The sequence below is a fragment of the Nyctereutes procyonoides genome, unplaced genomic scaffold, assembly GCF_905146905.1.
Source record: "Nyctereutes procyonoides isolate TBG_1078 unplaced genomic scaffold, NYPRO_anot_genome, whole genome shotgun sequence".
NCBI lineage: Eukaryota > Metazoa > Chordata > Mammalia > Carnivora > Canidae > Nyctereutes > Nyctereutes procyonoides.
Window position 1 is genome coordinate 37,909,236 of NW_026575134.1, and position 12,681 is coordinate 37,921,916.

The 12,681-nt window shown below is 42.1% G+C and overlaps 1 protein-coding gene across 1 annotated transcript; it reads left to right on the forward strand.

The window, feature by feature from the left end:
• Nucleotides 1-10,464: 10,464 nt before the first annotated feature.
• On the forward strand, nucleotides 10,465-11,442 carry LOC129494068 (olfactory receptor 1S1-like). Its single transcript, XM_055300775.1, has one exon. The coding sequence runs from the start codon at nucleotides 10,465-10,467 to the stop codon at nucleotides 11,440-11,442; it is 978 nt and encodes a 325-aa protein (XP_055156750.1).
• Nucleotides 11,443-12,681: the final 1,239 nt, after the last annotated feature.

Here is a 12,681-nt window from a genome sequence, read left to right on the forward strand (position 1 = left end):
GGAACCCAAAAAGAAGATGAACTGTTACTCTATCAGGAAGAAGGCTCTAAAGCAATGATCAGTCCTTTCAGCTGAAATCCTAGGCTGCTGTCCCAGTTACCTTGTTCTACAGTTTTTAGCTGAATTAAAGTTCTTTTTTTCCTTTTTCTTTTTAAATTAAACACCACATTACATGCAGTACAATATGAGAATCACTTCCATTCCCTGAAATGACAGTGTTTACAAATAACTTCTTCTTCTTTTTTTTTTTTTGTAGTTTTTCTTATTGGAGTTCAACTTGCCAGCATATAGAATAATCATGTCTTCTTAAACTTTTTATCGCTGGTATCTTGACATGCTGAATTTCTCCAGCTCCTTTCTTATGATTCAATCAGTACATGAAAGGAAGGGTTAGCCACAGTGGTGGGAGTAGGGTTTTCACGTGGGAATTTCTTCCCTGCATTTCTCAAAAACAATTATTTATTTTCAAACCCAAATTCTCAGAAAAGGTAGATGGGAAATTTGGAAAACTGGAAAAGGTATTATAACTCTCCTGCAAGAATTAAAGTATAGTAAGCAACACAGAGAGGCTACTGGTTTAGAGGAATCCACTCTAGTTGAGGGCAAAACAAGAGCAGGAAACATGACACTCAGAGTCAAAGGTTAAATTTATGTTTCAGCAATGAGGACAAGAAGCATTGGGTGAGAAAGAGTCACAACTGGATCAGTCTTGCTGGTAGCTGTTTCCATGTGTGAGTTCATGGCCCTGTCTGCTGCTAACAGTGAATCATCCTCACAAATAAAATAAACATTCATAAGTGTATATGCCTAGGAAACTTTATACAAATCCTATGAGTGATATTCCAAGAAATACAACATTTTGGAAGCAAATAAGTCCTTAGATTGGTGGTTTTGACATGTGATTCTGCACAGTACTGTTAATGTTAAAGGGAGATCTGAATGTTTCTTTATACAAATACCACCCAGTAATGTTCATGGGAATTTTCCAGCATTTGAGTATTTTCTGCAGTCTGCAGTACTTGGTAAATACCAATACACCTAATATTTGTAATTATTAAATTTTAAATACCTATAATAATGAGTAAAGAGGAGAAAGGATGGCGAGAATCTTTTTACATGGCTTAATTTTTTGCATTCCTGAAAATCTCTAGGAATTCCAATTTCTCCTTCCCTTATGTTGAAGACCAAGGAAACCATATAAGGAGTGTATGTTTGTGCATGTGTGTATTGTCCAGTTACAGCTAATGAGTGCAGATGGAGAGATGGCTACATAAGAGAAGGATGGAATGAAAGAGATGAAGCAACAACACATCTTGGGCAGAATGTTTGCTTTGTGGGTATTATATGCATCAGAAATAAACTACAGTATCACACCATCAAGCATTGCAACAGACATTTTCATAATGACGATCACATTCCCATTCCTCACCCCCTCTCTCCCTCTCCTTTTCCCTCTCCTAGTAGTTACTTTGAAAACCACATTATAAAATTATGGATTCTAATGAAAATAATTAGAAGCTTGAAATATGGTGGTATTGCCTGAGCCTCTCTTTGCCCACCAGCTCCAATCTGAGAATTGTTCTAGTTGCTTCTTCTTGATTTCAGTCCAGCTCTCATAAGCAGGAAAAAGCATGGTGATCATAGCATTGGGAAAAAGAAGCTACTCAACAGAGATGGTGTACAATGTTGTGTAACCATCCCTAGAGACCACAGATCATATACTTGGTGATCTTTATGAAACTATTTTAGAAAGACACTTTGATGCCATAATATAATTGCTTCAATAAATATTTATCGTGGGCATTCATTTACTCATTTTTAAACAAATATTTAGAGACAATCTACTATTTGCCAAAGTTTCTGACTCCATGGATCTAATGTTCATGAGGGGGGAAAAAGACAATACATAAATAGACAAATGCTATGAAAATAAGGAGAAAAGGGCAGGGATTTGGGATAAAGAAGAAGAGTGTTGAAAGATGGTGACTTGGAGGGATCCCTGGGTGGTGCAGCGGTTTGGTGCCTGCCTTTGGCCCAGGGCGCGATCCTGGAAACCCGGGATCGAATCCCACATCGGGCTCCCGGTGCATGGAGCCTGCTTCTCCCTCTGCCTGTGTCTCTGCCTCTCTCTCTCTCTCTCTCTCTCTGTGACTATCATAAATAAATAAAAATTAAAAAAAAAAAAAGATGGTGACTTGGGGATGATAAAGAGCCTATATTATGTACCTGGTACTGGGCTATATGCTTGAATTCATAGACAAAACATAAGATACCTGCTTTCAAGGAGGCTACCAACTATGGGGAACAGAAACACACAATTATAAGTCAATCTTTTTTTTTTCTAAAGTGGAGAAGAATAATATATACAAGAAGCCCATGGTATAAGATATGACCATGTCTTCCTCAATGCAAGTTTTGGTAAGTTCTTGCATGTGTTCTCAAAGAAAGGTTTATATCATTTTCCATGACCAAGGAGCTCTTAGAAACACTGACTCCAAAATGTCTAAGATTCCCTCCACTTGCACATATGAGACCACAAGCCTCCAGCAAATCCCTGTAAGTATATGTAAGTGTCCACTGGCTTGTTATACCTTGACTTTTTTTATTTCTGAGAAACTGCCACATATCTGGTCTCCTCTCTTGTCTAGTGTGAACTAACTTCCTATTAGACCATCTTGGAGGATGATAGCTTCTCTCTGAATGTTACTATAAGTAAGAGCATCCTTGGCTTCACACTGCCTCCTAGCTTCTGTTTCCAAAAATCCCACCAAAGATTTAATATCTCATCCTTTGCTTATCTGGGAGAAAAGACAAGGCAAAAAAAGATTTTTCCATGAACTCCAATGTGAACGTAATTCAAATTTCACTTTAAGCAAAAAGGAAAATGTAGTGAGCTTAACTTTGTTTTTATTATATTTCAATCAAAATGTAAATAACATACAATAAAATACATAGATTTCGAATGGTTCAGTTTGACGTAATTGGGCAATAGATTTCAAATGGTTCAGTTTGACGTATTTGGGCAATTGTATTCAATAATAAAATCTTTCCATCACCCTGGAAATTTGTCTTGTTCCTCTTTCCAATCAATTCCTCTCCCTGCCGATCGACCACTGTTCTGACTTCTATCCCCAAAGACAAGTGTGCCCATTCAGGAATTTCATATGAGTGGAACTCATATAGTAAGTATTCTTTTGCATCTGGCTTCTGTCACTTAACATGATGTTTTTGAGACTTGTACAGGTGGCTGTGTATTTCAGCAATTTGTTCTATTTAATACCTGAATCGTATTCCATTGTATGAATATACCACAATTTGTTAATACAATTTCTTTACCCACTGTAAGCTTGATTCTAATGTCTCCTCTGCACTCCTGTTTCTGAATCTCTTATGCTTGACACATGAAATGGGCACTTATCATTGGATAATACTCTGACCCCCATAATCCAGATCTTCTGCATTCCCATGCTCCACAGGCCAGAGCCTAACACACGTGTCTCAACCAGGCCTTTCTGGAGATATTTTGTTATCTGAGCTGTTGGTGATTTTTATCAGTGTTTATCTCAGACCAGCTGAAAGAGGAGGCTGGGAGTGTGGAGCTCTTAAGATATACTCCCAAGGCTGCTGACACCTCAGAACAAACAAAAGAGAAGGGCCTAGTGTCTGTAGAGCTGCTAAGTAGGTTCCAGGGACCATAATCACCAGTTTTTTGGTATGCAAATAGGGGATCTTATAAGTTAAGTGACATGCCTAAGGTCACACACCCATTAGGTGGCAGAGCTAGAGGTCAAAGCCAGGTCTGTTTCACTTCAAAGTCCCTGCTGCTTCTACTACCTCTGCATCAAAGAGCATAACCAGAAAACACTGGATTGGAAACCACTTCATGTGGTTCTACTTTTGGTTCTAAGCCAAAACTAATCAACTGACATTAACAAGTCATCCACCCCTCAATTTACTCATTAGTACAATGAGTGATGCCTTAGTTGAGCTTTGCAGTGCCCTCCAGCTCTAGATTCCATGACTGTGGAATAACTTCACACTGCGGAATTTATAAGTGACTAGAAATGATTAGTAAGGAAATGGTAAATGCAAAAGCAGCACCTTTCCCCGTCATTAAAAGCGTGCCAGGATCAGGTTCCAAGTTACACCTTTTCAACTTTACTCTTCTTTTTAGAAGCCTCCATATTAGCAACATTGGTCTCTTTACTGAACCCAGATCATGGCATACATGGTCCTACAGCCTGGCCTCTGCTCATACCATCCTCCAGCTTCAGACTCCCTCTCTGTGTCTTCCCACTTATATAAACCCTACCTGTGTTAAAAGAATGCCTCTAGTTTATGTCCACCATGAAATATTTACTTATTACCCCAGTCTACAGATAGTTCTCTCTCTGAATTCCTGCAGCATTTTCCCTACTGTGCTTGGTATCTGACAGCAAACACTGTATTTGTCTCCACCTGCCACTGGTAACTTTAAGCTCTTACTTTTTCATCACATCTTCTATCTGCAAGTCCACTATAGACTCCTGGAAGGTAGAACCTGAGTGTTAGCCCTCAGACTTCCCCATAATACTTAGGCCAGAACAAGAACAGGATATGGAGAAAAGCCCAAATAATGTTTTATTAATAAACTTTGAACAGATCAAATATCGTTGGAAGCTTAGGAGATTTTCCTAAGTCCTTTTTTGAGAGGGCTAACCCTCAGTTTCTACCTTCACAATTTCACAGCATGGCAGAAAAAAGGGACTCCCAGTTCCTGAAACCTTGAATCAGGATAAATCTGAACTCTGGAGGAAAGACTGTAATGAACAATCACAACAACCAGAACCTGAAAGGTCAGGACCACTAAGTATTCATACCCCTCAGGGGAACAGAAGACAACAGAGATCAGCCAAAATGTGAGCCAAGAGCTAGGGAATCTAATGAAAGATGAAGAAGAGAGATGAAGAATCTCAGTCAGAGCCTTTAGGGCCAGCTACAGGCAGGAGGACTGTGACTTGTTTTTGCTAACACTCTTGCTGCAATTTTCCAAGAGAACAAGACTGACCACCTTCTTGCAGGGATCTCCACAGGGACTTTATCACCCCCACGTGGGCAAAAATTAGTACTCGGAGCTGAAAAAAGAATCTTAGATTTTTTTTTTTTTTTTTTTTTTAGTGGGGGTTGAGAAGCAAAGGGAAAGGAAGAGAGAGAATCTTAAACAGGCTCCACGCCCAGTACAGAACCCAGTGCAGGACTAGATCTCATAACCCAGAGATCATGAAGTGGGTCAAAATCAAGAGTCAGACACTTAACCAACTGAGCTACCCAGGCACCCCAAAAATCTTAAATATTTTATCCATTTGTGGCTCTCCAAAGCTCATCCCTATCTGACAAAATCTTATTCTGTAGTATTTAATTTCATAGGAGCTGGACAGGATTGAAGATAAAAGATTTAAAGGGTCTTTAAGAGAATACTAATGGAGGATAGTCAGAAGAAAGGCAGGATAGGGGCCCTATCCTAAGAGGAAATTACCCTTAAATGGAAAAAGATCCCATCTTGTTATTCCACACCACCCTGAAAGGAGCCGAGTAAACAACTACCTGATGGGTAGATGAGCATGTGAACAAAAACTTGATTGGGTGACAGGTGCATGGAGGGTTAATCAGATTAAAACAGCTCACCAACAATCTCATAAAATCCCTAGACTTAGAAACTCCAACAACAACCCCTCAGGTCCTCTCCCTCTTTGGGAGCTTTGTACTATCGTCCAGTAAACTTTGCTTTGCTACCCACCACTCTTCATCTGCCTACCTCTTCCTCTCCAAGAACCCCATGCACTGAAGGAAAAGAAATCCTGAACCAGTACCTGGGCAATAATGAATACAAGATTGGGAAATGCTGCTCTTGACTGACAGAGCTTATATGTCCCTTCTCGGAGTATTTTTACTCTCTTGGAAAAATGGAGGCCCCACAGTGTGGTATGAAATGTAGAGATGAAAGCAGCATGAGTACATCTGAGTAGCACAGAGGTGGGTGAATTAGACACAACCCTATAAATACTGTCTTATTTCTAAGGACACTGCTTGCCTCCCAAACTCTCTTTCCAAGGCCTCTGAGCCAGCAGACATCCACAAGAACCCAAATACCAAACCTGCTAACACAAAGCTCCCCTCGTCTTCTGGACTCAGATTACTAGCCATGTTTCAGAACATGGTTCCTGACTTCCTGTGGGGCCTGTAGAAACATAAATCCAGGCCAACAGCTTTTGGAGTCACTTGCCCCAAGACTTCATTGCAGTTTCAACATCTCCAGGAGTGGAATTTTAAACCAATCTTGGATTATCTGATCAGCAGCAATGAGGTCATCCATGAGGTGGGTTCTCTTCCCCCATGAGAAGATGAGGTGAACTATACAATAAGATCTCCAGCCCTTCCTCCTAAGGGAATATGGCCTTGACTTGAAACAATCCTTTTCTTTTATTAAGAACTTCCTTGTCTCTCCCCCTACTTTCTTTAAAAACCTTCCATTTTGTACAGCTCCTCAGAATTCTCCTCTACTTGCTAGTGCAATGGCACTCAATTCATGAATCCCTTAGTAAAGCAAATCAGATTTTCAAATGTACTTGGTTGAATTTTGTCTTTTAACACCATGAAGGGCCTAATTGGATGACTAGAAGTTCAGAAGAGTCAAGTCCCCATGGTCAACAAGAAGCAAGAGATGACAAGGAACAAGGTTCAGGAGAATCTCTTCCTTTTCTCCTCCCTGAACTCCTGGCTGTGGTATCTCCTTGGAGTGGAGTCCCACATGCTGAGTGAACACGTCTGCTAACTGATTTTGGTCCCTTCGTGCTTATGTGCAATCTCCCTGCAGTAAAGCATTTTGCCATGTTGTTTGCATCTAGCCTTGCCTCCTCCCTCTGATGTCCTCACCTCCCTATCTTCCAAACAGAATGTCAAGATCTAAATTCTTGCTCCCGGGTCTGCTTTCTAGAGGACCCATGCTGAGATAGTAGTTGTCTTAGTCATTTCAGGCTACTATAACAAATTATCATAAATGAGGTGGCTTATGACAACAGAGCTTTATTTCTCACACTTCTGAACGTCGGAAGTCTGAGATGAAGGTATGGGCAGATTCATTGTCTGGTGGGAGCTCACTTCTTAGCTCATAGATGGTTGTCTTCTCCATGGCAGAAAGGGAGAGGGGACTCTCTGGGGTCTCTGTTCTAAGGGCACTAATCTCATTCAAGAGAGACCCCTCATGACCTAATCACCTCCAAAAGACACCTCCCCAACCTCCTACTACCACCATTCCAGGGGTTAGGTCTCAACATATGAATCTAAGGGGGACACAAACATTCAGACCATAGCAGTAGTAGAAGAAGGAACTCATAATTATGTCTCATGGGCAAGGTGCAGAAATAAATGCTATGGTTCCACCCACATTTCCTACTTAGCTCTGACCAGATGGATAGACAATAGAATAGCTCGCCCTCTCTTTCTTCTCCATTACCCAGTTATTTTAAGTATTACCAGTGAATAACTATACAGTTAGTCTATAGGACAAATCATTTCCTGTTGAGGAGGGAGGGAGTGTTCCTGGTTTGGGCAAGAAATACCTGCACTATGTTAGGAGGCACATGTAAGCATTAAAAGGGATGTATTGATTTAGGCCCTATCTCTGGCTATATAGCATTCCTTGCTCCTGCCCATATCAGGGTTTACCCATTTCAGTATATCTGTGAACCACCCCAAATCATGTCAGTATTTTTTTTAAGATTTTATTTATTTATTCATGAGAAACACACAGAGAGAGGCAGAGACACAGTTGGAGGGAGAAGCAGGCTCCACGCAGGGAGCCTGATGTGGGACTCAATCCCAGGACCAGAGGATCACAAACTGAGCCAAAGGCAGACACCCAACCACTGAGTCACCCAGGTGCCTCCAGTATGTTTCTTTTCAATATTAAAACCCAGAGTTTATTTCATTGATTAGTCACAGCTAAGAGCCCTGACTGTTGAATTCCTGAATCCCGGGATTCCCTTCCAACACTACCATCCATTTAAGGGGTACAAAGGCATCTCCCCTTCCACTACAGATGGCATCTGTTTGGAGTCATAACCCCTACTGCAGGAATTTCACTCAACTCTTGAGGTATTTACTAAGTGCTCCTCCTCTACTAGGCATTACATAGGAAACAGAAGCTCAAAATATTTACCATCTCTGAGAACACAAGATACACAGCAAACAATTCACTTGCTCCAAAGAGCAGCAACAAGGAAAGCACAAGTGGAAAAAGACACCTGAAAACAAAAAAACAAAAAAGCAGAGCTGCCCAGCTATTCCCCATTTACATCACTGAGGCTGGGATTTGAAAACAAAGGTCTGTTTGAGGAAAATACTTCAGGGATATGATCCCCAGAGACATCAAAAGAGCTAAATGTCCCCCGAGAGCCCAGCACCAGGACTTGTACTTGGGAAAAGAGTTTGGTTCTGAAAAATACATAAGAGCAGCTCTCAGGCTCTCCCCGGCTACCCTGTCAACAATCAGTTAAGCTATTGGGTCTAGATTACAGTAACTTCCTGAGATCTTACCATCCTTCAGAGGTGGGCCTTTTTAGACATTAGTGCTGCTCTTCACCAGATAGACAAGTGCCTCAGGGACTCAAAACAATTAGTGTGGGACTGGGGGACAGTGGGAGAGACAGTGGAGGAAGGTGAAATTAGAGATTGTCACTCAAAACTATACATGTTGCCTTTTGCCATTTTAGTCGAGCCCAAACCCAGGGCTCAGTGAACACAGGATCCTCTAAGGCAGATCTGTGTCTTGTCCTGAGATTTAGATATAGACGTATGCCAGTTCATCTCATTGTAGCTTTGGGTGGGAGTCTCCCCTCTGTAGGTAAGTTTCCTCTCTCAGATTTGTAAGCCAAGCTTCTCAGGGACAAGGAGACCTGCTCAGATCTACTCTCAGTATCCACTGCCCTTTGGTTTTCCAGAATCCCAGAGGAGGAGGATTCCTGGGTTTTGGCTTCCTCGTGGAAGGAAAAGTCATTTGGGGTTGTGGCTATCCCTAACTTTTCAGAGATTAGTGAAGAAACAGGAAGAGGCTGTTTCTTCAGAGGAGAGGTGGCAATACAAGGAGAGCAGAAAGATGGGAAGGAACCCAACGCTCTGACTCTGGGGCCACTGTTCTTTTCAGTTGGCCACAGAGAAACCAGACTGGGTCCAGTCTCCCTTCCCTGGCTCCGGGATACACCTTGGGTGGTCGTTCTAGCTTCCTGGTCAATTTTAGTTTTAAAGATAACTTCTACTTTGGTACTAAAGACCCACTTCCAGCTATTCAAAAGCCTAGCCCAATTTCAAACTTCAATTTCACATGCTTCAAATCATGGGTCCTACCCCCGGAGCTCAGGTAGCCTGAGTATGCGTAGTGGGAAGGAAGAATGGGAGTGGGTACTAGGATTAAAGTCTTCAAGTCTGCTACCATGGAAGACTGGCAGTGGGTGAGTTTAATGTGGCAGGCATGCTCTGTCATGACACTATTTGGGGTTCGCCAGAGGCCTCCTTTCCCAGACAACTGCTTCAGGGCAATGAATTTTCTCCCTGATTTTTTTATGATCCCCCTTTCACAAAAGAGCCATTCCATGACCTCACTGCTACAGCTTCCTCTCCTCTGTCAGGTACTTTTTTGGCTGGAGTCCCAACAGCAACCGACAGCACTTACTTGACCTGTGGGAAACTCACCCATTCATGCCATGTCGTGGTGAGGGTGCAGAATTGCCCCCACCCCTGCCACAAGGGCCTAATCCAGTGAGCCTCTCACCTTTAGATGTGGGACACGAACACAAGTCTTCAGGTTCTTAAGAAGCCCCTTAAACTTTCTCCGTTCTTCACCTAACATCTAGCCACCAGTGAAGCAAATGTCTGGCTTCCCTTCCTGCACACATTGTCCAAGAGCAGCTCTTCTGGCGGCCTCCCCTTAACGGGAGTGTGCAGGAGCACCCACATGGCGGTGTATTTCAGTAAGCACTCCTAACTCCCACCTCATGTCTCCTTCCCAAAAGCTTCACTCAATGACTCTTCCCATTTGTGTCTTCTTAGATTTCAAGATGAAAGTGAATGCTGAGGAAGGGTATAGGGCCATTCTGTTCATTTTTAAGTAATTCCTTTCAGGGATATCTAGCATCTTTAGAATATGGAGTACATCTCGTCTGTTATCCTTGGTTTAAGACATTTAACTACATTTAACTACATTTAACATAACCATCACTCTCAGAGACATGCTCAAATTTAAAATGTGTTCATGGAGAAGTGTCTATGGTGATGACTGTCTTTCCTTTCTAGGGCATTTCCTGAGTGTCTGCACTGCTGACATAGTTCCTTATTAAGTAGTCTCTTGAAAGTTTGTTTTGCCAAAAACAAACTCCACCTCCTTGCAATGGCCATAGCCAAATGGTACCATACTGGTTTTTCTTTGGGGGCATGAAGACCTTGTGTTTCTTTCTCCAGATCAGCAGATATATGCATCAAGGAAATCGAACCACCATCTCTGGGTTCCTCCTTCTGGGACTCTCCAGGCAGCCTGAGCACCAGAAGCTTCTCTTTGTGCTTTTCCTAGGTATGTACCTGGTCACTGTGGTCGGGAATGGGCTCATCATTCTGGCCATTGGCTTGGATTCTTACCTTCACACTCCCATGTATCTCTTCCTTGCCAATCTGTCCTTTGCTGATATTTCCTCCATATCCACTTCAGTCCCCAAGATGCTGATGAATATTCAGACCAAAACTCAATCTATCTCCTATGAAAGCTGCATCACACAGATGTACTTTTCTATTGTGTTTGTTGTTATTGACAATTTCCTCTTGGGAGTCATGGCCTATGACCGCTTTGTGGCTATCTGCCACCCTCTGAACTATGTGACCCTCATGCAACCCAGAATCTGCGTTTTGCTCACAGTCATTCCGTGGGTCCTCAGTAACGTGGTTGCCCTAACACACACCCTTCTGCTCATTCCATTGCTCTTCTGTGACAGCAACATTCTTCCACACTTCTTCTGTGACTTGGCTCCTCTGCTCAAACTGTCCTGCTCAGACACAAGGATCAATGAACTCATGTTGTTTGTCGTGGGCTCATCAGTTGTCACCTTCCCCTTTGCCTTAATTCTCTTCTCCTACATCTGCATTGTCAAGGCTATCCTGAGAATCTCATCCATGGAGGGAAAGCAGAAAGCCTTCACCACCTGTGGCTCTCATCTGACTGTTGTATTACTCTTCTATGGGACCATTATAGGGGTTTACTTCTTCCCCTCATCCACTCAACCCGATGACAGAGATAAGATTGGTGCAGTGCTCTTCACTGTGGTGACACCCATGATAAACCCCTTCATCTATAGCCTGAGGAACAAGGACATGAAAGGTGCCCTAAGAAAGCTCATTAATAGAAAACATTCCTGCCTTTGATGCCCTGGACATCTGAATTCTTTTTATCCTCATAACCATTTGGATGATTCTGCCCAGAGTTTGTGGCATTGATGTGACAGTTCAGTTTTAGACCTGCCTCCTATTCCAACCCTTGAGGGGTTGGGACTTTTCCACATAGCTCTGGTCTTGGAAACGAAGCCCTAACCCCCTTGGTAAGTCACAAGCATAATGCATACCTTGATTCGAATCTATGTTACTACAAATGGGTGCAAATTGCTTATATCTCAGACAATATCAACTGAAGGTAATACATACAGTCTCTGTTTTACAGCTTTGAAAACAGTTGCTACTAATTCCTTTATTCAATATAGATTTTTCTAGGTCAACTTTTCTCAAAGTTTGTTTTGTCAAAACCACTATCCAGTAATATGTTCATAGAAAGGTCCCACATCCAAATAATTTGGGGGCAACCCTAAGCTCAATGAAGCAAAATGTCTTCTCGGAGACATTTGGTACTTCTCAGAGCCTTTGGTATAGTATACAGTACCAGGAGGATAGTATGGCATGCAGCAATTCTCAAAACTAAACTTAAGCATATATAACCTGATTCATCACAAAGTAGTTGATAGGACCAGTATGCAAAGCACATTTGGGAAAATGCATTCAATGAAAAATCAGAGAGCATACATATAGAAGGCATCAGGTCTAGTCCTGACTCTTCCCTGAGTAGTTATGAGATGTAAGGCATGTCAACTCACTTTCTTCAGCCTATTTTCTCATCTATAAAATAAGGCCATTGGTTCCAGTTGTTTCCCACTGAGGGTATATGTTAGAATTATCTAGAGGAAATTTCCTAAAAGAATTCACATTCTCAGACCTTGCAGGTGCCTTCTCTGCTCAACCAGCTGCAGTGGTCCTGGGTTCAGTTTGGCAATTAAACTCACAATATATACCAATTGTCAAGCTTTGAGAAAACTGTAAGGGTACAGGACAGCCACACAACATACACGATGACATGACAGTAGAGGTCTCATGATTCCCAGGCACAGCTTCTAAATATCTTGGTCTTTCCAAACTTGGAATGTTCATGGTCATGAGAGAGAGAGTACTCAGTGGGTGTGGACCACCTAGGTTCAGGAAAACTTCAGCTCTGGGGTTCCTTAGGCATTATGCCTTCTTTCTTGACAGTCCCCTTAAGGGTATATGACTATCCCTGTTCTGGTGCAGCTGCATCTCAGCAAATGTAAGTTTCTCATCAAATACGGACTCTTCCACAAC